This window comes from Corythoichthys intestinalis, chromosome 16 (assembly GCF_030265065.1).
Source record: "Corythoichthys intestinalis isolate RoL2023-P3 chromosome 16, ASM3026506v1, whole genome shotgun sequence".
Lineage (NCBI taxonomy): Eukaryota > Metazoa > Chordata > Actinopteri > Syngnathiformes > Syngnathidae > Corythoichthys > Corythoichthys intestinalis.
Genome location: NC_080410.1, coordinates 32153393 through 32176980, shown reverse-complemented (window position 1 = coordinate 32176980; position 23588 = coordinate 32153393). Strand labels below are relative to the sequence as shown.

Here is a 23588-nt window from a genome sequence, read left to right as displayed (position 1 = left end):
CAGGTACTACGGTGGCCGAGCAGACCGGAAGTACATAACGTTCCACGGATGAGATGATGACACGTTCATTTTTATTTGCTTGCAATATATATTTTTTTATAAGCTGTTGCCGTATCTTTACTTGTTGTCGAATTAAAATAGGTAAATCCTGAACGACGAATTAAAAGAATTAGACGTTTAATCGTTTAATGACATATTATTTCTTGAGCTGCACCGGAAATGTACGCATTACACACACATGACTTGACACTGGCTCGCCTCCCGGCCACTAGGAGGAACAAGACAAGGGATCCCGGCCAGGTTCCCAGCGTGGAGTCGGGCAAGAAGGGCTCTCCCACTCGTTCTCTTTCGACTTCTTCTCCACAACACCACCACCAGACGGGACGGGAGCGAAAGCACGCGAGCCCCCCACTCGTCTTCGATGAGTTACTATTACATGGGGACACGCCATGACGTCCACATCGAGCGAAAGGCGGGCGTTTGCTCTCAAAATCAACCGGTGAGAAGTTATTGTTTGGCTGTGGCGCCGACGCGTTAAGCGATTTTGTAAGATGTTTCCTCACGCAATTAACTTATTATCGTCAGTCGAGCGAGTCGTTGAGTCTGTTAAATTGGAGAGTGTTAGGAATTAGCGATCGGTAAATCGGTTTAATAGGCCGGTAAAGTGTGATTAGTGCGAATGTCAACCCAAATGCTAAGCCGCTGTTGTGACGTCACTTGCTAGTAGCTAATTGTGACAGCGTTGTATTTCCCACCAGGCATGTCATCTAGCTGTCATCAAAACACTAAATTAGTGTGCTGTTCTATTTGCAGTTTCAGCTCCCCGTTTCTTTACCTGTTATTGACGGCTTAACCTGTAAATCACCTTATCTTCATTCCTAATTGAAGAGTTTGTCTCAGCGCCTCAGTTTAACCCCAGTCTTTCCACAGAACAAAACAGGAAGTCTTACTATTGATCTTACCACTTATTCCAAAGGAGTGTTTATCATTTGACTCCATTGCATCAATGCACTTTGTCTAGCACCCTGCATATTCTTAGAGTATGAGAGATGTTCCAGTCAGTGTAATGTTTCCTGCAGCATTCCCTGAAAACATTCTCTCCTCAGCTGGACTTATTGTGTCTTGCCGGATGCAGGAAAGGGTGGGAAGTTGTGTGCTGGCTATTGCCCCTGTGGTTGATGGCTTTTGCCATTTCCTGCTTTAACATGTGCACAGAACAAATTGCAGAAACATTTTAAAACTCATCTTTTAATGCAATATTTCAACAAGATCTGTCATTTTGGTAGGGGGCTCTTAGTGGATAATGGTATGACAATGTTGTTGGAAAGCTTATTAGTACGTATGCCTCCCAGTTTGGGAATCTCTCCTTCAAATTTTGAACATTCTAAACACTAATGTTAGGCATATTGAAGACTCATATTGGCTTATTGTGGCAGAAAACACAGACAAGGCTGAAAAAGCAGTTTCTGCTCTTGCACCCCTCTTTAAAATAAACTGCTGTATTTTAAGCCATAAAAACTGTTGTGTTTGATAGAACAATATGTCTATAGTCTGCCATAGCAGATTAATGGTGCACTAAGCCTCCGAGCTATTTTTAATTTGTCCGTTTTACTCTGAAAACCCCCGTTTACAGACGTCGCGCAATCGCTTTTGTTTCAACCTAGCCATAAAAATAAGGTAAGAATTTTATTTATTATTCAAAATGTCATTTTTAGCTTAGAATCATTAATTAATGTCTAATATTTAGTTTAAAAAAAAAAAAAAAATCACTCGCATATCTTAAACTTTTACACAAATTACGTCGCAATGAAAAATTTGGCGTCTGTGAAAAAGTCACGGATATCTACCTTATAACTATCGCTTAATTGTATTTTTTTATACTGCTGTCGCATTTTCCCCGATATATTAAATGATAAATAATCGATCCAAACAAAGAAAAATTGAAAAATAAGGTTTAAAAGGGTAACGATATGAAAAAGAAAATCAACCACTCCTTGTTGTCGGCGATTTCTGCATCGTGGCCCTTGTTATATGACCATGTTTCGCCCATAAAATCCGAAAAAAATCCGGCTGTGGCCATTCACAGCTGTGTCTTGACACTTGGTGATACATGCTGCATGGAGTTTTGGGATCGAAACAAGGTAAGTACGTGATAATATCTCGTTAAAATCGTGGCGTCTTTAATTCTGCTCTGGTGTGCTCTCGCCTCCAGTTAGTTTTCCTGTTTAAATTTTTTAAGTTTTTAAAAAAAAAAAAATTTAATGCCCTCCTGTTCAAAATTTTTTTTCTCCTGGAAAATTGAGATTTTAAGCTTTCCAATGATGTATCACACATGCATATAGGACAATTTTGAAATTTGGCCATATTGGGGGTCTCAGAGCGGAACTTCAAGTCACCTTATTGTTTTCCGCCATGTATAAGTGTGAATGGTTGTCTGCCCTGTGATTGGCAGGCGACCAGTCATACCTCTCAGTTAATCAGCTGGCATAGTTTCAGCTCAGTATTGACTCTAATTGCTATCAAAAATGAATCATTAAATGAATGGTGCACCATGCTAAATGTTATCCTACATAATTGGAATAGTGGGAAAAGATTATTTAATGTATGAACCCTAGCTATGTAATAAGGCCTTGTATTTGCAGCTGTCCGCTTGACACAAACTGCCATTTGGTGACTTTCTAGTAGCAGCTGCATGCCGTCTCATTCTGAAGATTGTGGTGGGGTTGTTTTTTTCTCCCCCTTCTTTAAGCCTCTCATTTGCTGTAACTCTGTCAAAGACGAGACGAGCTCTGGCTCTGTGCCCATAAGCCAGCTTGCCACTTTTTTTTGTGTGAGAAGTTCCTGAATATCCATTGAAAACAGCTGTTGGTTGAGCAGGATTTTGACAAAAAAACAGATTACAGAAAGAACTGGAAGAGTGCCTTAACTTAATTTTTAGCCTTCTATCGACAGTGATCGTCGTCCAATTCATAGGAGAGGCTGCCCGATCAAATTATGTTGATGTGTGGTCGTCTTCAACTTGAATTAGAATACCACACCTTAAATAGTACTATTTTACTATAACGAAGCAATACGGTAATTATGGTAGGTTTTATTTTTTTGTCTTATTTTTTTTGCCCCCCCCCCACGCCCCCCCCCTCCTATTTGTGCACAGTGCTTTGTTTCAATTGCAGTTTTGAAATGCTCTAAAAATTCAGTCGTTTAATGTGTTCTGATTCTTCTTTCTCAGGACTGTCGCTTCAGAGGTTCGGAAGCAAGTGTCCAGAGAGTACGGCTCGCCTCTAATGTCCAAAAAGCGAGGAACCGTGCACCATCCTGTGAGTCACCCCATGTTTAACTTGTTTTACCTCTGGTTTTGAACCTGTAATTATTGTTTCTTTGAGAGGGACTATATGTGAATTCTAAAAGGGAGAAAAAGAAGGACTAAAGTGTTGTAAAAGTTAGCTCCCTCAAAGAAAAAAGAGGATATGGCTGTAGAACCCTTGTTATGTGATATCTTTCGGCACGGATGGATGCATGCTAAGATAACACAGAAAGAGGGTGCTTACGTAACATGCCGTGTTTACAAAAATATCGTAAATGCTCTGATGGAAGGCTGATTTTTTTTTTTTTCTTTAATGAACTCAATGCCCATGGGGGAACACAGCAGACATAGTTTGCAGAATAGACATGGTTTATTCATCACGGTCTGCAAGGGAAACTGAGATAATCCAGAGTGATTTTAACATTAGTTGTGTTCATGTGATTTATAGGCATTTGGTTGACATCTCATCTGCTCTCCTCTACAGTTACCCCTGACAGAGGTAGTTGAGCCGCTGGATTTTGAGGAATATGTGAGCAGTCACGCTCCCGGGGTGGAGCCCGGCCCCCTTAGACAACTCGTGGAATTCCCCCAGGATGACCTGGAACTCCACCACATGGACAAGGATTGCACCACGTTGGAGCCTCCGCTGCCAGAGGAGGAAGAGTGAGCACACTTATAACTCCCACAGCACCCATTCTTCGATTAGTGGGTTATTTTTACTGTGATGTGACGTAAACATTGGAACAAAGCATTTTTTGTCTGTGGCATTTACAAAGAACATAAATATTAAAGAGATGATCATTTTAATTATTCATGCGTTTATTTATGCAGTGCACTGGATCCCAGAGTGAGAGATGCTTTGGCAGTCTACACAGATGACTGGCTTGTCATTCAGAGAAAGTAAGTACCAGATGCACAGGAACCATTTGAATTTAGCATTTTAATAAATAACTGCTTTTTTTGTTGCTCTTCAGTCGTGTTTTATAACCAGGGTCATTTTCGGTTCTGCTCCCCTTGTTAGATATCAGCGCTACAGCCCCTCACACAGCCCTCACAGCTCAGAGCGACAACGGGAGAGACAGCGAGGCTTGCTCAAGCAGAACTTTGAACTGGATGAAGCCAACGCCGTAGAGCGCCAAGAGGAACAGGTAGCTGATGGCCATCAGTGTCTTTACGATTACCTACAATGGGGCAAATAAGTATTTAGTCAACTTCTAATTGTGCAAGTTCTCCCACTTGAAAATATTAGAGAGGCCTGTAATTGTCAACATGGGTAAACCTCAACCATGAGAGACAGAATGTGGAAGCCCCCCCCCCCCCCGAAAAACAGTTTAATTTTTAAAGAATTTCTTTGCAAATCGTGGTGGAAGATAAGTATTTGGTCAATACCAAAAGTTAATCTCAATACTTTGTTATGTACCCTTTGTTGGCAATAACGGAGGCCAAACGTTTTCTGTAGCTCTTCACAAGCTTTTCACCCACTGTTGTTGGTATTTTGGCCCATTTCTCCATGCAGATCTCCTCTAGAGCAGTGATATTTTGGGGCTGTTGTTGGGCAACACAGACTTTCAGCTCCCTCCACAGATTTTCTACGGGGTTGAGATCTTGAGACTGGCTAGGCCACTCCAGGACCTTGAAATGCTTCTTACGAAGCCACTCCTTTGTTGCCAAGGCTGTGTATTTGGGATCATTGTCATGCTGAAAGACCCAGCCACATCTCATCTTCAATGCCCTTGCTGATGGAAGGAGATTTTCACTCAAAATCTCTCGATACATGGCCCCATTCATGCTTTTCTTTACACAGATCAGTCTTCCTGGTCCCTTTGCAGAAAAACAACCCCAAAGCATGATGTTTCCACCCCCATGCTTCACAGTGGGTATGGTGTTCTTCGGATGCAATTCAGTATTCTTTCTCCTCCAAACACAAGAACCTGTGTTTCTACCAAAAAGTTCTATTATGGTTTCATCTGACCATAACACATTCTCCCAGTCCTCTTCTGGATCATCCAAATGCTCTCTAGCGAAACGCAGACAGGCCTGGACTTGTACTTTCTTCAACAGGGGGACACGTCTGGTAGTGTAGGATTTGAGTCCCTGGCGGCGCATTGTGTTACTGATAATAGCCTTTGTTACTGTGGTCCCAGCTCTCTGTAGGTCATTCACTAGGTCCCTCCGTGTGGTTCTGGGATTTTTGCTCACCGTTCTTGTTATCATTTTTACGCCACGGGGTGAGATCTTGCATGGAGCCCCAGTTCAAGGGAGATAATCAGTGGTCTTGTATGTCTTCCATTTTTCTGATAATTGCTCCTACAGTGGATTTCTTTACACCAAGCGTTTTACCTATTGCAGATTCAGTCTTCCCAGCCTGTTGCAGGTCAACAATTTTGTCTCTGGTGTCCTTCGACAGCTCTTTGGTCTTGGCCATAATGGAGTTTGGAGTGTGACTGACCGAGTTTGTGGACAGGTGTCTTTTATACCGATAATGAGTTAAAACAGGTGCCATTAATACAGGTAACGAGTGGAGCCTCGTTAGACCTTGTTAGAAGAAGCTAGACCCTTTTGACAGCCTGAAATCTTGCTTGTTTGTAGGTGACCAAATACTTATTTTCCACTCTAATTTGTAAATAAATTCTTTAAAAATCAAACAATGTGATTTTCTTTTTTCACATTCTGTCTCTCATGGTTGAGGTTTACCCATGTTGACAATTACAGGCCTCTCTAATCTTTTCAAGTAGGAGAACTTGCACAATTGGTGGTTGACTAAATACTTATTTGCCCCACTGTATATTTTCTGGACTATAAGTCTCATTGTATAGTCCGGAAAATACGTTATCAGTTTTCTTACAGGCATATAAAAATAAAGAGTTAAACAAGAACTGTCCTACTGTAAGTGTACGTGGTTATAAGAAGGGAAACTGGAGCCTGAACATCTGCAGCGAGTTGTTGAGAAGAAACACATGATGTCATCTTTCTCTCCCCTCATCTCTTGGATCAGAATGACACTAAGCGGCGGTCCGTATCCATTGACGAGACCCCACGGGGGAGCTGGGCCTCCAGTATCTTTGACCTGAGGAACTCGGCCCCCGATGTGCTCCTCCCATCTGTGCTGGAACGCACGGGGCCCGAGGACATGGACTGCCGCAACACCGAGGCTCGCCTGCGGGAGCGCCATGGGGACCTGCTGGGACTCTACCTGCCACCTGATGAGGTTTGTATGGTTGAGTTTCTGGCTTGGTTGGAATTAGGCTTTTAAAAAATATTTTCTTATTTGTTCGATCTGTAGTGAATTTTACTTTAAAGAAACTACTGAAAAAGGAAGATTTCTATGATATTCCACACCTTTTTTTTTAAATGAAAAAGTGAAATGAATTAAAAAATGTAAACAAAAAAAATGTTATTAAGCGGCTCAAAAAGAGGATTAACAAGAGAAATTTTTTATTTGTTTGTTCTTTAGTTGTGCATTAAACATTAAATGTCTCGCGCCATCAGTGGCAGCCAAATGAGTTAAACATTTATTAGATTTGTCTGATAATGACTTTTTAACCGATAACGGATATTCCGATATTGGCCAGCTCCAAAAATCCGTTACTGATATCAAAGTGATACCAATATATATGGTCGTGCACTTAACGTCTTATTGCTAATTGTATTGTGATACTCCGCTGGATGCTTTAATAATGATAAATGTAACAACTTCAAGGTTTTACAAACAAAATAAACATTTTGTGAAAATAAGAGAACAATTTCAACTGAAGTTTTACAATATAAATGTCCCATATAAATACAGTGGTACCTCGACACACAATGCTTTCGATAAAGTAAAATTTGACTCGTCATATGCATGCTCGTAATACTACAATTCATGACAGCATCACAATGTCATTGTTTTCCTGCAAGACGGACGCACAGCGTGTACCTGTGCAATAAATCAACATTGGTCTGAAGAAGGTTAGTGCAGGTGGTGAAAAAATGAAAAAGGTGACACTTACATTGAAATTACGAAGGAAATGATAGAAAAATATGAGGGTGGTGTGCGTTTGAGTGAACTGGCTCGACAGTATGGTCGGAATATGTCTATGATCTCGACGGTCTTCAAGCAGATGTATCCTCCTCTAATCCACCCACTGTCTCCTCTGACTTTCACCAGTCTCCATTAGTTAAAGGGACAATAAAAACGCCTTTTTATTTCTGATTTATTATTATTGTAACATCAGCAAGGAAGTCGCCAACTTCGACAGGTTTTATTCATTTATTTCATAACTTGTGCAACACGATACGGCTACTGTCCGCCATTGCCAACAACAATTAAAGAGAGAGTAAAAACTTCTCACTCTTCCGCACTTCTCTCTCGTCAGGAACAGCATGCAAAACACAACCACCACATTAGAACTAAATTTGTTGCATTATTATTTTTTTATTATTAGTTTTATTACAATTTGTATTTGTAATTTACTTGTTTTGCTATGTGTAAATGCTATTTGTAATTGCAGTATTTAAACAACTAGGGGGCGACCAAAGCATTACAAATAAAGGCAGGCGATTATAGAACATTCCAATGTAATGACAATTCCCAAGATGGATCTTGCCGCTTGTTTATTACGTTTCTAATTTTTTTAGTGACTATTTATGTCTGGTAACGCATTAGTTATATGCAATGAGTTTATAATTCATTATTTTTCAATTGTTTATTGTTCATTTAATTTTTCCACCATGAATGCAAATGGTCTGCTCAAATAATAAATCCCAAGCATCTTCCTTCGGAGATATGCATTGGGATATAAGCATAACTATTATGCTAAGCTGTGACCAGACCTTGCTAAAGCAGACGGCTGCGACATTCACTTTGATGGCAAAATGCATAGTGGCCCAAAACCGATACTAAAAAAACAAATGTTGATATTCTCTGATATCGGTCTATTATGGTTGTGTCAGCTGAAATGATCTAGTAACTCGAGTTAAATATTTATATTTTTTTGGCTGATATGATCATGCTCCGAAGGAAACCATAACTACAATATAGTCCATGACAAAGATGAGTTTGACATTCCTGTTGTAATTAGGAGTGTGTATACCAATGTAAATGTGGCTGGGACCTCTTTTTATATTGCAGTTATAAAAACCTCACTCTATCTACTGTTTGCTTTCCTCTTTTTTTCTTCTTCTTCTCATTCCAACCACTCTCTTTTTAATGTGTACACATCATTGTCCTATCTGCTGCCATGCCATGTTGCTATGACGACCGTGTAAGTGTTTGTGTGACAGGATGAGGCTGTGGAGCGATGCTCTGTCCCCGAAGTACCCAAAGAACATTGTGGCCAAAGAATCGTGGTGAAGTGTCTTTCTCTTAAGTAAGTGACATTTGCTGTCCGGGAGCTTCAATTTCTTCATTTAATAAAGGGTTTAACTGTTGTATTTATGTTTTCAGATTTGAGATTGAAATCGAACCAATATTCGGATCGCTCGCTCTGTATGATGTCAAGGAAAAGAAGAAGGTATAATCGTATTTTATCAATAAAATTGCATTAATTCGCTAAAAACACTGAGCTCATGCTCGCTTTATTGAATTTAGCTCTGCCTTAAAATGTCCTAAGTGACTTTGTGGTTTCTATCTCGAAAGTCAGAACTCGATTACATGTCCTCAATGTGAATTTTCATTTCCATTTCCCGTCAATTCCCATCAACCATTACCTCCCCATTACAGATTTCCGAGAATTTCTACTTCGACCTGAACTCCGATCAGATGAAAAGCTTGCTAAAGCCTCACACGCCTCACATCGCCATTTCCACTTTGGCGCGCTCGGCTATTTTTTCCATCACGTACCCGTCTGCGGATATCTTCTTGGTCATAAAGGTATAGGGGAGAAAAAAATCATTACACAAGTAATCTGAATTGATGCTCATCTACTCTTTTACGAGGGGCTGAAAGTGCCTCCCAAATTGGCTGATGAGTATGAATGCTTTCGCTCTTGCAGCTTGAGAAAGTTCTTCAGCAAGGAGACATTGGAGAGTGCTGTGAACCCTACATGGTCATGAAAGAGTCGGACTCTTCTAAGGTAATGGAAGCATCACAGTGGTCATGACCTGCAGACTGCATGCACGCGTGATGCGGTCACTGTCCAATTGCTCAATTCTGTCTGTCGGGATGCAATGTTTACCAACTCGCTGACCTTGGAAAATACTGTAGGCTTGTTATTGGATCTCTTTCAATTTTTTCTTACGTAATGGTGACTCCTGTCTGGCTACAGCACAAAGAGAAGCTTGAGAAATTGCGTCTTCAGGCAGAGCAGTCTTGCAGTCGTCTTGGCTGCTTCCGAATGCCTTTTGCCTGGACGGCCATTCACCTTTTCAACATCGTCAGTAGCGTTGGAGGCCTGGACCGCTTGGATCCAGACTCAGACACCGGTACTTCACATGAGATAGTATAATGGGCTCTGATAACAAATATGCATTTTTTTCCTCATCAAGATTCCCTTTATCCTACCAGAGCGCAAAGGCCACGGGACGTGGAACGAGAGAAAGAAGAAAGGATATGAGCGAATGAGTGTCGGTGACGACATTTGCAACTTTGCCACTTTCCGTCCGGCAACGCTGACTGTCACTAACTTCTTTAAACAGGTTAAGTATTAAGATACTATGACACTTATTGTGATGTGACAGTATTAATCGATAGCCCATGTTTCATTTAAGTTTTCTGTTCATGGTCTGTATGTTTTTAAAACAAATATTTACAGTTATGGCTTGCTACATTAGTATAGCATTCAAGTGGGTTACTCTTTATGGATGGTTAGGGGTGGAAGATTTACAGAAAGTTGACAGTAAATTTAATAGGGAAGATACGTTTTTATTGAATTCAATCAGGAATCTCTTTTCGTGCTTTTGACGAGGATAGACGTCCAATCATGTGGCAATTTTCATCCTTCTGTTGTGAATTCATATTTGTTTGGAACAAGTACATGCCCAACCTATTTGAATTGGAAGGGCTGGCAGCAAATGAGGCCTCCCAGTTCAAATGGATTGGATGTCGATCACCATCAGTAGCAGCCAATGAGTTAATTTCCATTCAGTCTCCAAATGTAAATGTTTATAATAAAATATGAAGTGGTTCAACTAAGGCACCAATTCAAGGTGCAACTGTCTTAAACTGAGGGCCTCCAGTAATGGACCACTTTTACTGGGCCTCCATCAAAACATAACAAAGGAAAGAAATGTAGTTATAATGATAATACAGGGTTTTCCCTGGTGCTCTAGAAGACTGGTGGGCCGCCAGGCTTCTTTTCACCACCCACCAGTCTAAAACTGCTATGATAGTTTAAAAGTTTAACCACGTTTGGTGATGCAGTTGAACGTGCAATAGTGACGTATCATGATCGATATAAGACAAAACTTGTACGAGCTTACACTGAATTACATTGTGTACACTGGTATGAAAAAGTATCTGAACGTTTTGGAATTTTTCACATTTCTGCTTATCACCATCAAATGTGAGCTGATCTTTGTCAAAATCACACAGATGAAAAAACAGTGTCTGCTTTAACTAAAACTACCCAAACATTTATAGGTTTTCATATTTTAATGAGGATAGTATGCAAACAACAAATCACATTTAATATTTTGTGCCCCCCCTTTTGGCAGCAATAACTTCAACCAGACGCTTCCGGTAGCTGCAGATAAGTCTGGCATATCGATCAGGACTAATCTTGGCCCATTCCTCTCTACAAAACAGCTGCAGTTCAGTCAGATTCCTGGGATGTCTGGAATGAATCACTGTCTGTAGTTCATGCCACAGTATCTCAATGGGGTTCAAGTATGGACTTTGACTTGGCCACTCCAGAATGTGTATTTTGTTCTTCTGAAACCATTCTGAAGTTGATTTACTTCTGTGTTTTGGATCATTGTCTTGTTGCAGGATCCATCCTCTTTTTAGCTTCAACTGTCTGACAGACCGCATCAGCTTTTCCTGAAAAACATCCTGATAAACGTTTGAATTCATTCTTCCATTAATTATTGCAAGTTGTCTGTACCCTGAGGCAGCAAAACGGCCCCAAAATCATGATGCTCCCTCCACCATGCTTCACGTTGGGGATGAGGTGTTGATGTCGGTGAGCTGTTCCATTTTTCCTCCACACATTACGTTGTGTGTTACTCCTAAACAATTCAACTTTGGTTTCATCTGTCCACAAAATATTTTGCCAAAACTTCTGTTCAGTGCTTAAGTGCCTTTTTGCGTACATTAAACGAGCAACAATGCTTTTTTAGACAGCAGTGGCTTCCTCTGTGGAGTCCTCCCATGAACACCATTGTTGGCCATAGTTTTACATATAGTTGATGTGTGCACAGATATATTGGACTGTGCCAGTGATTTCGGTCAGTCTAAAGGAGACACTTTAGGGTTCTTTTTTACCTCTGAGTATTCTGCGCTGAACTTTCTGCGTCATCTTTGGTGGACGGCCACTCCTTGGGAGAGTAGTAACAGTGCCAAACTCTCATTTGTAGACAACTTCTCTGACTGTTGATTGATGAACATCCAGACTTTTAGAGATGGTTTTTGTATCCTTTCCCAGCTTTATACAAATCAACAATCCTTAATCACAAGTCTTCATACAGCTCTTTTGATCAAGTGTGTGTTTTATAGTGGGCAGGGCAGATTTAAACCACTCATCAGTGGAGGTGTGTGAATTTTCCGATTCTTAGATTTGGCCGTGGAAGATTCGAGAACGATTCACAAACATCGAAATTCCGATTATTGAATTATACCAGGTAAAGCGGAACTAAAACACAGTCAGCGCGGTCTTCGGGACGCAATGAGGAACGGGCCGAGAGTAAATATCATGCTCAACTCATGCCGCTAGATAAAGAAAACAGTAATACCTGACTGCGGCCGACAGTTGCTACAAACAACGCCCTAGTTGCTACAAACATATGGCCACATACGGCTACGGTAGATATCACATATATGTAGAACTAGATCCGAAATGACGGATAACGGCGGCGTTAGAACATGTATAGAGAACTAGATGCAAAATGACAGACTTGCCGGCGTTAGTAAACAGCCGCCATCTTAAAGCATCACACTTCTCTAGAAGGCTCTGTTGTAGCAAACCTAATTAACTTTTTATCTAAAATACTCCTAAATCGGCAAAATCTTGACTTGAATCTATCTTTAAATGATGAAACTGTTTTAAAACTTCGACATGTCAAAAGTAGACCAAAGGGAAATTATGGGAGCAATTAACTGGAGCAATTTTAACAACTTTAACGGTTGATTCACAGCATTAATTGAATGTAGTTTAAAGCTGCTGACACAGAATGGGGACTGGAGTATTTTATTTACTGTTTTTAAATGTTTACTATTAGTTTGGTTTAGCCTGAGAGGATTTTTGAACAATTTTGTAACTAATGTAAAAAACATTAAAGCTGGGACAGGGGGTTACATAAATAATCGAATCGGAGCCTCTGAATTGTAATCGAATCGTTAGGTGCCCGAAGATTCCCACCTCTACTCATCAGTGATTGGGCACACACCTGACTTAAAATGTTTGGTAAAAATTGGTTTCAATTGCTCTATAATTCTCCCTTGGCAGAGGGTTCACTTACTTATTTTTCCCCCTTCTGTCATTGTTTGCATGCTATCCTCATTAGAATAGGAAAACTGATAAATCTTTGGGTGGTTTTAGTTAAAGCAGACACTGTATTTTCATCTGTGTGATTATGACAAAGTTCAGCTCACATTTCATGGTGATTTTATGCAGAATTGTGAGAAATTCCAAAAGTTTCAGATACTTTTTCATCCCACTGTATATATACTTTTAAACGATTTCAAGACTGCCTTCTTGTGACACTCTACATTTAAGATTTGCTATTCAATGTCATAATTTAAACATTCCAGTCAATTGAACATTTTAATTTTTTTTACAAAAACATGGTGGGCTTCTCGACCACTGGGTTTTCTAGGAGAAACCCTGTTAATACAGTACTGCACAAGCTTATATATTTGTCCGTCACTTGAATAGTTAAATATGAGTTATTTCTTGCCATTGCATCATTCTGAGTCCCCCTTGTAATGCTTCGTTAAGGAGGGTGACAGGCTCAGTGACGAAGATTTATACAAGTTCCTGGCAGACATGCGTAGACCATCATCTGTCCTGCGGCGACTAAGGCCTGTCACAGGTGAACTTTAAAGTAGCTTTAATGCAATTATTCCCTGAATGAATTCAGTGATCCGAGGTCTCATTTCTCTCTTTCCTTCTTTGGTCACACCACAGCCCAGTTGAAAATTGATATCTCTCCAGCACCAGACTCGCCTCATTACTGTCTTTCACCTGAGCTGCTCCACGTAAAGCCCTACCCTGACCTACGGGTTCGCCCCACCAAAGAAGTTCTGGAATTCCCTGCTCGCTATGTGTATACACCACATACCACCTACAGGTGAGCATTTATTCACAACAGAGAAGCCGCACTACATTCCCTTTTGTATTGAACCAGTCAATAGTTAGCAGTTTATTTTGTGTCGAGGAAATTCTTAATATAAAACATATAAATAATTATGTGTTTTTTAGCTTCTAATAATTTTTTTTCTAAATAATATGGGACCTTAATGGAAAAAAAGAGAAAAATCCAACCTTCAATACAAGTGCATTTATTCAGTGGGGGAAAAAAAATCACACATAAAGAAATATATTCAAATAATGTGTGTAACAATTATTAGCAACCCTGGTGTAAATACTTTTTACAACCCCCTTTTACCAACAAAACAGCACTTAATCTTCTCCTATAATGTTTCACAAGATGGGAAAAGACAGAAAGAGGGATCTTCAGCCATTCCTCTTTGCAGAATCTCTCTAAATCATCCAGAGACCTGGGTCCTCTCCTCTTCAGCTCACCCCAAAGGTTTTCAATGGGGTTGAAGTCTGGGGACTGAGATGGCCATGGGAGGAGCTTGATTTTGTGTCTGATGAACCACTTCTGTGTAGATTTGGCCATATGTTTAGGGTCATTGTCTTGCTGAAAGACCCAGTGACGACCCATCTTCAGCTTTTGGGCAGAGGGCAACAGATTTTGATTTAAAATGTCCTGGTATTTCAAAGCATTCATGATACCATGCACCCTAACAAGGGTCCCAGGGCCTTTGGAAGTGAAACAGCCCCACAGCATCACTGACCCACCCCCATACTTCACAGTGGGTATGAGGTGCTGTCTAACAGCCAACAAGCTGTTTGGGAGGCATGCACGGAGAAAACCTTTACTCACTCACAATGATTAACGCAAACATCTGGAGTTCGCCAAGCGGTATTGGGGCTTCAACTGGGACCATGTGCTTTGGTCAGACGAGACCAAGATTGAGCTTTTTGGCAACAAACACTCGAAGTGGGTCTGGCGTGCCACGAAAGATGCGCATGCTGAAAAGCACCTTATACCCACTGTGAAGTATGGGGGTGGGTCAGTGATGCTGTGGGGCTGTTTCGCTTCCAAAGGCCCTGGGAACCTTGTTAGGGTGCATGGCATCATGAATGCGTTGAAATACCAGGACATTTTAAATCAAAATCTGTTGCCCTCTGCCCGGAAGCTGAAGATGGGTCGTCACTGGGTCTTTCAGCAAGACAATGACCCTAAACATATGGCCAAATCTACATAGAAATGGTTCACCAGACACAAAATCAAGCTCCTCCCATGGCCATCTCAGTCCCCAGACCTCAATCCCATTGAAAACCTGTGGTGTGAGCTGAAGAGGAGAGGACCCAGGTCTCTGGATGATTTAGAGAGATTCTGCAAAGAGGAATGGCTGAAGATCCCTCTTTCTGTCTTTTCCCATCTTGTGAAACATTATAGGAGAAGATTAGGTGCTGTTTTGTTGGCAGAAGGGGGTTGTACAAAGTATTAACACCAGGGGTGCTAATAATTGTGACACACATTATTTGATGTCAAATAATTATTTCTTTATGTGGGATTTTTTTTCCCCACTGAATAAATGCACTTGTATTGAAGGTTGGATTTTTCTCTTTTTTTCCATTAAGGTCCCATATTATTTAGAAAAAAAATATTAGAAGCTCAAAAACACATAATTATTATAAATCCAATAATTATGGATGGCACTGTATATACTGTTAGCGAATGAGGCTAGCAGCCGCCTGACGTAAACAGAGCTTTACTGGCAAAAATTTTTGTGAATAAATGCTTAATTTCCTGAATTCTTCATAGATATGGGCGTAAAACAGTCTCGATTCTTGGTTAAAAGCAAAACAAAAAACAAAAACGTGCAAGTAGTATTTATTTCGCGTAAATATTGCCAAGTATGAGGCTAGTCAGTTAAGAAAATTAGCCGCTTCCATGTGTAAAGAAGAAAATTCCTGTGAATAAATGCTTCAGTCACTGAATTCTTTGTAGATATGGACGTAAAACTGTCTCGATCCTTTGTTAAAAGAAAAACAAACAACCGGGCAGTTATGCATCTATTTTACGTATATATGTAGAAGAATGACGCCAATGCCGTAGCGGTTCCTATTCTGCCATTGATTTTTTTCACAACGTTTCAAAAGGCATGTATAATACTAAAAATATAATATTTACCTTGAATCCTCGGACAAATAACTCCTGAGACAGTCCTTCCTGTTTGTATGCGGTACAGCTTTCGTAGTGGTTGTTGTGTGCAGTCTTCGCCTGACTATACTAAATGAAGCTCGGACCCCTCTGATAAGGCGTGACGCAAAGAATGACGAAGTGTCACATCAATAGGTAATGAAGTCTATGAGTCAAGTTTTTTTTTACCAATGTCAATAAAGTAAACAGGACAGTTTCACTGTATTTATTTAACCAGTAAAGACAATTGCAAAGGCAAAATACATGTATGAGAGACAACAATTAACAGTAAGAATTTGTCACATATAAAAGGGTTATCCAAACTGAAGCACGTGGGCCAACTGCAGTGTCCTGTCATTTTTATTGACGCTCAGAGAATTATGAAAATATCATTAAATATAGCTCACACAAGAGGCTTGAGTCCAGCCTGCATTGTGTCACTTCTCACCTTTTACACTGGAATCGCACTAGACACTTAAACAGTGCCTCTCCATTAGCTCAGATGTCAAAACCAGACAAGTTGAAATCAATGTACCAAACTGTAGAATTTCATTCATTTTACATGAATACATTTAAATAAATAAAAAAGTGAGATATCTTGTGATTTTCTTAACTTTATGTTCTGCAAAGTTTTGTTGTGTAAATACTAGAGCTGGGAATCTTTGGGCACCTAACGATTCGATTACGATTCAGAGGCTCTGATTCGATTATAAAACGATTATTGATGCACCCCCCTCCTTTTTTTTTTTTTTTTTTTTTTTTTTTTTTTTTTTTTTTTTTAATGTTTTGTACATTAGTTCCAAAATTGTTCAAAAATCCTCTCAGGCTGAACCAAACTACTATTTCAGTATCAAGTTAACATATAACGGTAAACAAATACACAAAAATAACAGTAAATAAAAAACTCCAGTCCCCATTCTGAATCGGCAGCTTTAAACTACATTCAGTTAATTTAATGTTGTGAATCAACTGTTACAGTTGTTCAAATTGCTCCCGTTATTCCATAATTTCCCCTCTGTCTACTTTTGTCAAAGTTTTAAAACTATTTCATCATTTAATGATAGATTCAAGACAAGATTCTGCCGATTTAGGAGTATTTTAGATAAAAAGTTAATTAAGTTCGCTACAACAGAGCCTTCTAGAGAGGTCTATTGCTTGAAGATGGCGGCTGTTTACTTATGCCGGAAAAGCTGTCATTTCGCATCTCTGTTCAATAATACTTCTAACACTGACGTCATCTGTCATATTGCATCTAGTTCTACATATATATGATATCTACTGTAGCCGATGTTTGTAGCAACTAGCAACTGGGCGTTGTTTGTAGCGGCTGTTGGCCGCAGTCAGGTATGATTGTTTTTTTATCTAGCGGCATGAGTTGAACATGATATTTACTCTCGGTCCGTTCCTCATTGCGTCACGAAGACCGCGCTGACTGTGTTTTACTTCCGCTTACTCTGGTATAATTCAATAACCGGAATTTGGATGTTTGTGAATCGTTCTCGAATCTTCCACGGCTGAATCGCGAATAATCTAAGAATCGGAAATTTCGCACGCCTCTAGTAAATACACACATATTAGTGCTCTACAATATGACCATATACAACGATACTAACAAATGAAAGTGGAAGGATTTCATGTTGGCTCTTGCATCCTTGGATTTTTCCTGCAAGCAGCCCTTGGAGAAAAAGGTTTGGGCACCCCTGATATATGTATAGAGCATTCTGCTGGTGTAAGGGAGTGCTGCAATGGTTTAGTGTTGATGATATTGACAATCATCATTTCATAATGCTTCACTCTGGAAGAAGAAAAAACAATGCAAAATAAAACCAACTGCAGACTAATGACAATGCAGCTTCACATTTGTATTCCGACTCACCATCCTCTGCAGTGTGGAGAGCTGCTCGGCGTGCTTGTCAATCTTCTGCTTTTGAAACTGGGTTAAATGCTGCAGACCTTTCAAGATACTGGCATTAAAGGCAACTCGTGCCTAAAATCAGTGAAGCCAATAAAGATGAGCCTCGTGGTGAATCCCGCCCCACTTACAAAAAAAAAGCTGCTTGGCAAGTATGACAGGGAGGGTTCAGCTTACCTGCAACTCTTTGATGCAAGTGGGGAATGTGCCATTAAGATGGGCCTCTATGCTTTTGACTTTGGTCTGAAGTACTGCCTCTTCCCGCTCCATGTAAGCCAGCTGACCCTCAGTCATCTTAGTCTCAGCCTCTTGTTTGAATGTCAGGTCCTACCAATAGAGCATCAGCATGTGTTAACCTCAACTGCTGTGTTGCTTCCACACAATCACCAGTCAAAATGAAACTACAGTCAAATGTCAAATGAAGGCCGAAAGTTTGCTGAAAGTCCTTTTGGAATGTTATAAAAACATTTAAGCAAAACATTGTTTTTTGCATGAAAAGGTTGAATACAAATCTAGACTGTAGGAATGCTCTATGTACCGGTATGTAACACAGGGTTGCCTGTAGGGGGTGTGGCCTCTATAGCTCTGCTTTCAGCGATGTGTTCATTTGATTGAGGAATGGCATAAATATTTAAATGTGCATGCAGGATTGATTGTTTTAGTTAAGATTATGGTAAAATTTCCCACCAATTATATCTACAGAGTTTATGCGGGTCATTCAAAAGCATTTAAAGTCATTAAATGGATTTTGTCAAAAATCAGGCCATAAAAAGCATTAAAAATTATGTTAACTTGGTTTTTTTTTTTTTTTTTTTTTTTTTTTTTTACATTATTTGAGTTGTCTAATATTATTGAGTAGCCGGGATAAGAGAACATAGTATCACCCCAGGATCTTGGTATCTCTTATCCCGTAATGATCGTATCGATTACCTTTATAATATTGGCCAATAAACGCATTTTATAATGACGCTGGATAATAATGACATTGGTTTTTCATTATCGGTTTTGGGCCATTACGCATGTTGCCTTCAAAGTGAATGTAGAAGTCTGCCTCTGTGTAAGGGCTGGTCACAGCTTAGCACAGCAGTTACTGTATGCTTATTGACCATAAGATGTCTCTAAACTAAGATGCTTGATATTTGTTGTGTGAGCAGACCATTTACATTCATGGTGCATAAATGAAATGAAGAATAAATGATTGAAAAATTATGAATTATAAACTTATTACATACCTCATTCACTAACATTTTGCACAGTTCTACACGCTGGTTGTCACTGTTCTGGAAGCAGTGGTATCGGTGCCTTTTAAAAGTGGATCAATAGATGACCTAATTTTTGTATCACTGTAGTTTACCTTCTTTTATTGTTATTTTGTTTTTAGTCTTGTATGGTTCGTTTCTTTGTATTGTGTGGTTGTTGCTTGGACCTTGAGTCTGGTAATAAATCTACCTACCTACCAACCATAACCATACCCATTACCATTACCATTACCATACCATACTATACTATACTGAAGCTAACCAGAAGCAATGCGTTATCCATAAGTCATATAGCAGTGCCTTTTTGGCACTTTGCACCTGATCCCAAAAAAACCTGATGTTTACACTATTTTGATTCCAGCAACAAATATAGTGGTGCAATATAGGTTGCCTGGCACGGCCAGACTGTTCTCCCTGTATTTTTCAAACACTGAGAGAAAAGTCTGGGACCCAGCCCATTAACGGCCTCTCGAGCAGGTACAAAATCAATCGACAAATCAGATTCGTTTAATGTGTGACGTGTTCTTAACGAGCAACGTCACTCTTGCGCATCGGAAGTCGTCTCCACAACAGCACAGATGGTGAACAGGAGAGCCGAGAATATGTTCCAATCCACGGTAAAATCAGTTTTAAATTACCAAAAACACATCGACACGAGTCATTGACAACAGTCTGTCATGTTGAATAAACTCCACTCTCCTCGTAAGTTTCCTTTCGCGCGCAAGTCCCTCGTCCTGCCCTCGTCGTTTTACTAACGTCACGTCTGCCCGTCGCTGATTGGTCCACTCCGCTGTTTGTTTGCTGTGGCTTGCTCCGCCCTGGAAATTGTATCTGCTGAACGGTGGCCAGACTCAATAGCTGGAACAGCGGTGAGTCTGGTGTACCAGGCAACAATATAGGCACTTTTTTAATCATTTCAGTTGTTGTTCTCTTATTTTTCACAGAATGCTTATTGGAAAACCTTGAAGTTGTTACATTTATCATTATTAAAGTATCCAGTGGGGCATCACAATACAATTAGCCATAAAATGTTAAGTCCACAACTTCTTATAGATATCAAACCGATACCAATATATCGGATTTTTGGCGATGGACAAAATCGGGATATCGGTTATCGGTTGTAAAGTAATTTTTGGACAACTCACAATTTCTATGTGTGAAACTATCTGCAGTTGGGGATGGGCATTAAATTTAAAGTGCCATTAAATGAGGTACCTGTAGAACCCTGATTTAGGCTCACAATTTGTAGTCGAACTTCAGTTAAATTACTGCTTTTGACCTAAATTCCCAAGGAATGTATTCCCAGAATTTTGCCACATACTTTCATAAACATGTACTGGAACAGAGTGCACCCTATCTTATCTTTCCGTACCTGGAGCAGCTGTATCACCCCCTTGATCTGTTTCTCCACCTCCGCAGCTTGTTGTGTCTGCTCGCTTAGCTGCCCGAGAGCATCTTCATGTTCTTTCAAAGTCTGCAGGATGTTAGCCACTTTACCCTCGGTTCTTTGATACACATCGTTGAGGGACTCTCCCAACTGAATGACGCCAAACTTGAGCACGTTGACCTCCTCCTGGGGGGCGACTCCATCCGGCCGCTTGATGGGGCCAGCGCGAACGGCTCCGAGCTCCCCGGCAGAGCAAATCAAGCACAGGCCCCAGATGATCCTGTTTGTTTGCACTCTCCTGCAGACTTTCTCTAGCTTTAGCTTTTGTTTCACGTCCATGATTAAAAGGCTGATTTTACTACCGACTAGAATTAGGAGTCTTGGACACAATGTCCTCATTTCAAGGTTGGACAAGAAGTTCAGTACACAATTCAGCGTTTGTGGACTTTTCTCACTGGAAGATGACGCTTGACGGCTCCTGGCGAGCCTTATATTAGATGTGTACTGTAAGAACTGGTAAAACATTAGCTCGTATGTGGTTCGATCCCAGCTATGACCTTGGTCTTAATGACCTCTCCTAAAATTTAACCTCAGACATACGAGAGTTTGGTTGCTATTATTAACTTGACATAGATTTGAATTTCATTTCACAATTTTGTTTTTGGCCCTTGCGAAGATGTTTAAGGTATCTCGTGAAATAACATGTAGTCGCCGGTTGAGTAAACACTTCTTGTCAGCTCAAAATCAGCTGTTTCAAAATACGACCCAAAGTTACCTTTAATGTTTAAAGTGTTTTTTTTGCAGTAGGGTCACTTTCACCAGGCTCCGTCAATACTAGGTCACACTTTTGCTCTGTGTGTTTTGATGAATAATAATCTAGGCGTGTAATTGTATTTCACAACTATTTTGTGTACAGAATTGAAATACAAATAATTCTTACCTATCAGGAACCTGCTCTACGTTTACCCTCAAAGTCTGAACTTCAGTAGCCGCCAGGGCTCGGTGAGGAACATTGCCGTGAAAGTTCAGTTCATGGCGGCGGAGGACCCCAGCCAAGCTTTGCCTGTGAGTCATCGCCTTTCTCAGCAATGCAAGAGAATGTTAATTCCCATCGCAAAGAACAGCCAGAGGGTGGTGAAATATTATATCCATCTCTTTTGTAGAAGATCTTCAAAGTGAAGAAATAGGGTTAGAATGTTTAAAAGCATTTGTGAGCACACTATAAGTAGCTACAGTGGGGCAAATAAGTATTTAGTCAACGACCAATTGTGCATGTTCTCCTACTTGAAAAGATTAGAGAGGCCTGTAATTGTCAACATGGGTAAATCTCAACCATGAGAGACAGAATGTGTGGAAAAAAAAAAACCCTGAAAATCACATTGTTTGATTTTTAAAGAACTTATTTCCAAATTAGAGTGAAAAATAAGTATTTGGTCATCTACAAACAAGCAAGATTTCTGGCTGTCAGAGAGGTCTAACTTTTTATAACAAGGTCTAACGAGGCTCCACTCGTTACCTATATTAATGGCACCTGTTTTAACTCATTATCGGTATAAAAGACACCTGTCCACAAGCTCAGTCAGTCACACTCCTAACTCCACAATGGCCAAGACCAAAGAGCTGTCGAAGGACACCAAAGACAAAATTGAAGACCTGCACCAGGCTGGGAAGACTGAATCTGCAATAGGTGAAACGCTTGGTGTAAAGAAATCAACTGCGGGAGCAATTATTAGAAAATGTAAGACATACAAGACCACTTATAATCTCCCTCAATCTGGGGCTCCATGCAAGATCTCACCCCGTGGCATCAAAATGATAACAAGAACGGTGAGCAATAATCCCAGAACCACACGGGGGGACTTAGTGAATGACCTACAGAGAGCTGGGACCACAGTAACAAAGACTACTGTCAGTAGCACAATGCGCCGCCAGGGACTCAAATCCTGCACTGCCATACGTGTCCCCCTGCTGAAGCCAGTACACGTCCAGGCCTGTCTGCGGTTCGAGAGCATTGGAGAATGTGTTATGGTCAGATGAAACCAAAATAGAACTTTTTGGTAGAAACACAGGTTCTCCTGTTTGGAGGAGAAAGAATACTGAATTGCATCCGAAGAACACCGTACTCACTGTGAAGCATGGGGGTGGAAACATCATGCTTTGGGGCTTCTTTTTCTGCAAAGGGACCAGGACGACTGATCTGTGTAAAGGAAAGAATGAATGGGGCCATGTATTGAGAGATTTGTAGTGAAAATCTCCTTCCATCAGCAAGGGCATTGACGATAAGACGTGGCTGTTAGTCCTCTCCATTCTAAATAAATCATATTTATTGATCATGTCCACATTGCACAACTGTGACCATGCTCACCCACACTTGCCTTTTCATAGTGATCTCCTATTATTAGACCTGTGTGTGCACGCGACTGCTGATGAATGTGAGAAGTGGAAATACTTGTACATAGTCAGAGAAGGCCCAGCTCCGGGGAATGCTTGCAGTCATACCTGGTTCTAGGCTTTATTATTTTTTAAGAAGTTGTATTTTCTTAATTGCATTTAATTTCAGCATGACAATGATTCCAAACACACAGCCAGGGCAACAAAGGAGTGGCTTCGTAAGAAGCATTTCAAGGTCCTGGAGTGGCCTAGCCAGTCTCCAGATCTCAACCCCATAGAAAATCTGTGGAGGGAGTTGAAAGTCCGTGTTGCCCAACAACAGCCCCAAAACATCACTGCTCTAGAGGAGATCTGCATGGAGGAATGGGCCAAAATACCAGCAACAGTGTGTGAAAAGTTCGTGAAGAGTTACAGAAAAAGTTTGGCCTCCGTTATGGCCAACAAAGGGTATATAACAAAGTATTGAGATGAACTTTTGGTATTGACCATATACTTATTTTCCAACATGATTTGCAAATAAATTCTTTAAAAATCAAACAATGTGATTTTCTGGGTCTGCCCCCCCCCCCCCCCCCATTCTGTCTCTCATGGTTGAGGTTTACCCATGTTGACAATTACAGGCCTCTCTAATATTTTCAAGTGGGAGAACTTGCACAATTAGTGCTTGACTAAATACTTACTTGCCCCACTGTATAAGTTGAAACACCTCTTTATGATGCATTGCAGTTTCACAGCACTGCACTCGACCTTCAAAAATAAAGG

At 40.4% G+C, this 23588-nt stretch overlaps 2 protein-coding genes across 6 annotated transcripts in view; one reads left to right on the top strand and one right to left on the bottom strand.

The window, feature by feature from the left end:
* The first annotated feature begins 263 nt into the window (after window positions 1-263).
* LOC130932033 (dedicator of cytokinesis protein 7-like) overlaps window positions 264-23588 on the top strand; it is a 63666-nt gene continuing 40341 nt past the window's right edge. For all 5 annotated transcript variants that reach the window (XM_057861383.1, XM_057861387.1, XM_057861386.1 and 2 more), the window contains exons 1-15: window positions 264-499; window positions 3230-3317; window positions 3789-3967; window positions 4136-4204; window positions 4326-4452; window positions 6300-6512; window positions 8567-8652; window positions 8730-8796; window positions 9006-9155; window positions 9277-9357; window positions 9550-9706; window positions 9789-9919; window positions 13378-13471; window positions 13567-13729; window positions 21383-21500. In XM_057861383.1, coding sequence (XP_057717366.1) covers window positions 450-499; window positions 3230-3317; window positions 3789-3967; window positions 4136-4204; window positions 4326-4452; window positions 6300-6512; window positions 8567-8652; window positions 8730-8796; window positions 9006-9155; window positions 9277-9357; window positions 9550-9706; window positions 9789-9919; window positions 13378-13471; window positions 13567-13729; window positions 21383-21500 — 1773 coding nt within the window. In that variant the 5' untranslated portion in view covers window positions 264-449. The remainder of the gene's footprint in view (window positions 500-3229; window positions 3318-3788; window positions 3968-4135; window positions 4205-4325; window positions 4453-6299; window positions 6513-8566; window positions 8653-8729; window positions 8797-9005; window positions 9156-9276; window positions 9358-9549; window positions 9707-9788; window positions 9920-13377; window positions 13472-13566; window positions 13730-21382; window positions 21501-23588) is intronic.
* On the bottom strand, window positions 16090-21002 carry LOC130932034 (angiopoietin-like protein 8). The gene is made up of 4 exons (XM_057861389.1): window positions 20421-21002; window positions 17967-18116; window positions 17754-17864; window positions 16090-17672 (listed from the first exon to the last, which is right to left on the bottom strand). The coding sequence occupies exons 1-4, from the start codon at window positions 20958-20960 to the stop codon at window positions 17658-17660; spliced, it is 816 nt and encodes a 271-aa protein (XP_057717372.1). The 5' UTR covers window positions 20961-21002; the 3' UTR covers window positions 16090-17657.

Coding starts and splice junctions, on each gene's coding strand:
- LOC130932034 (XM_057861389.1), bottom strand. CDS start 20,960: ATGTTTTACCAGTTCTTACAGTACACATCTAATATAAGGCTCGCCAGG. Junction 18,117..20,420: donor GGGTGATACAGCTGCTCCAG/GTACGGAAAGAT, acceptor CTCTATTGGTAG/GACCTGACATTCAAACAAGA. Junction 17,865..17,966: donor CTTGCATCAAAGAGTTGCAG/GTAAGCTGAACC, acceptor CACTGATTTTAG/GCACGAGTTGCCTTTAATGC.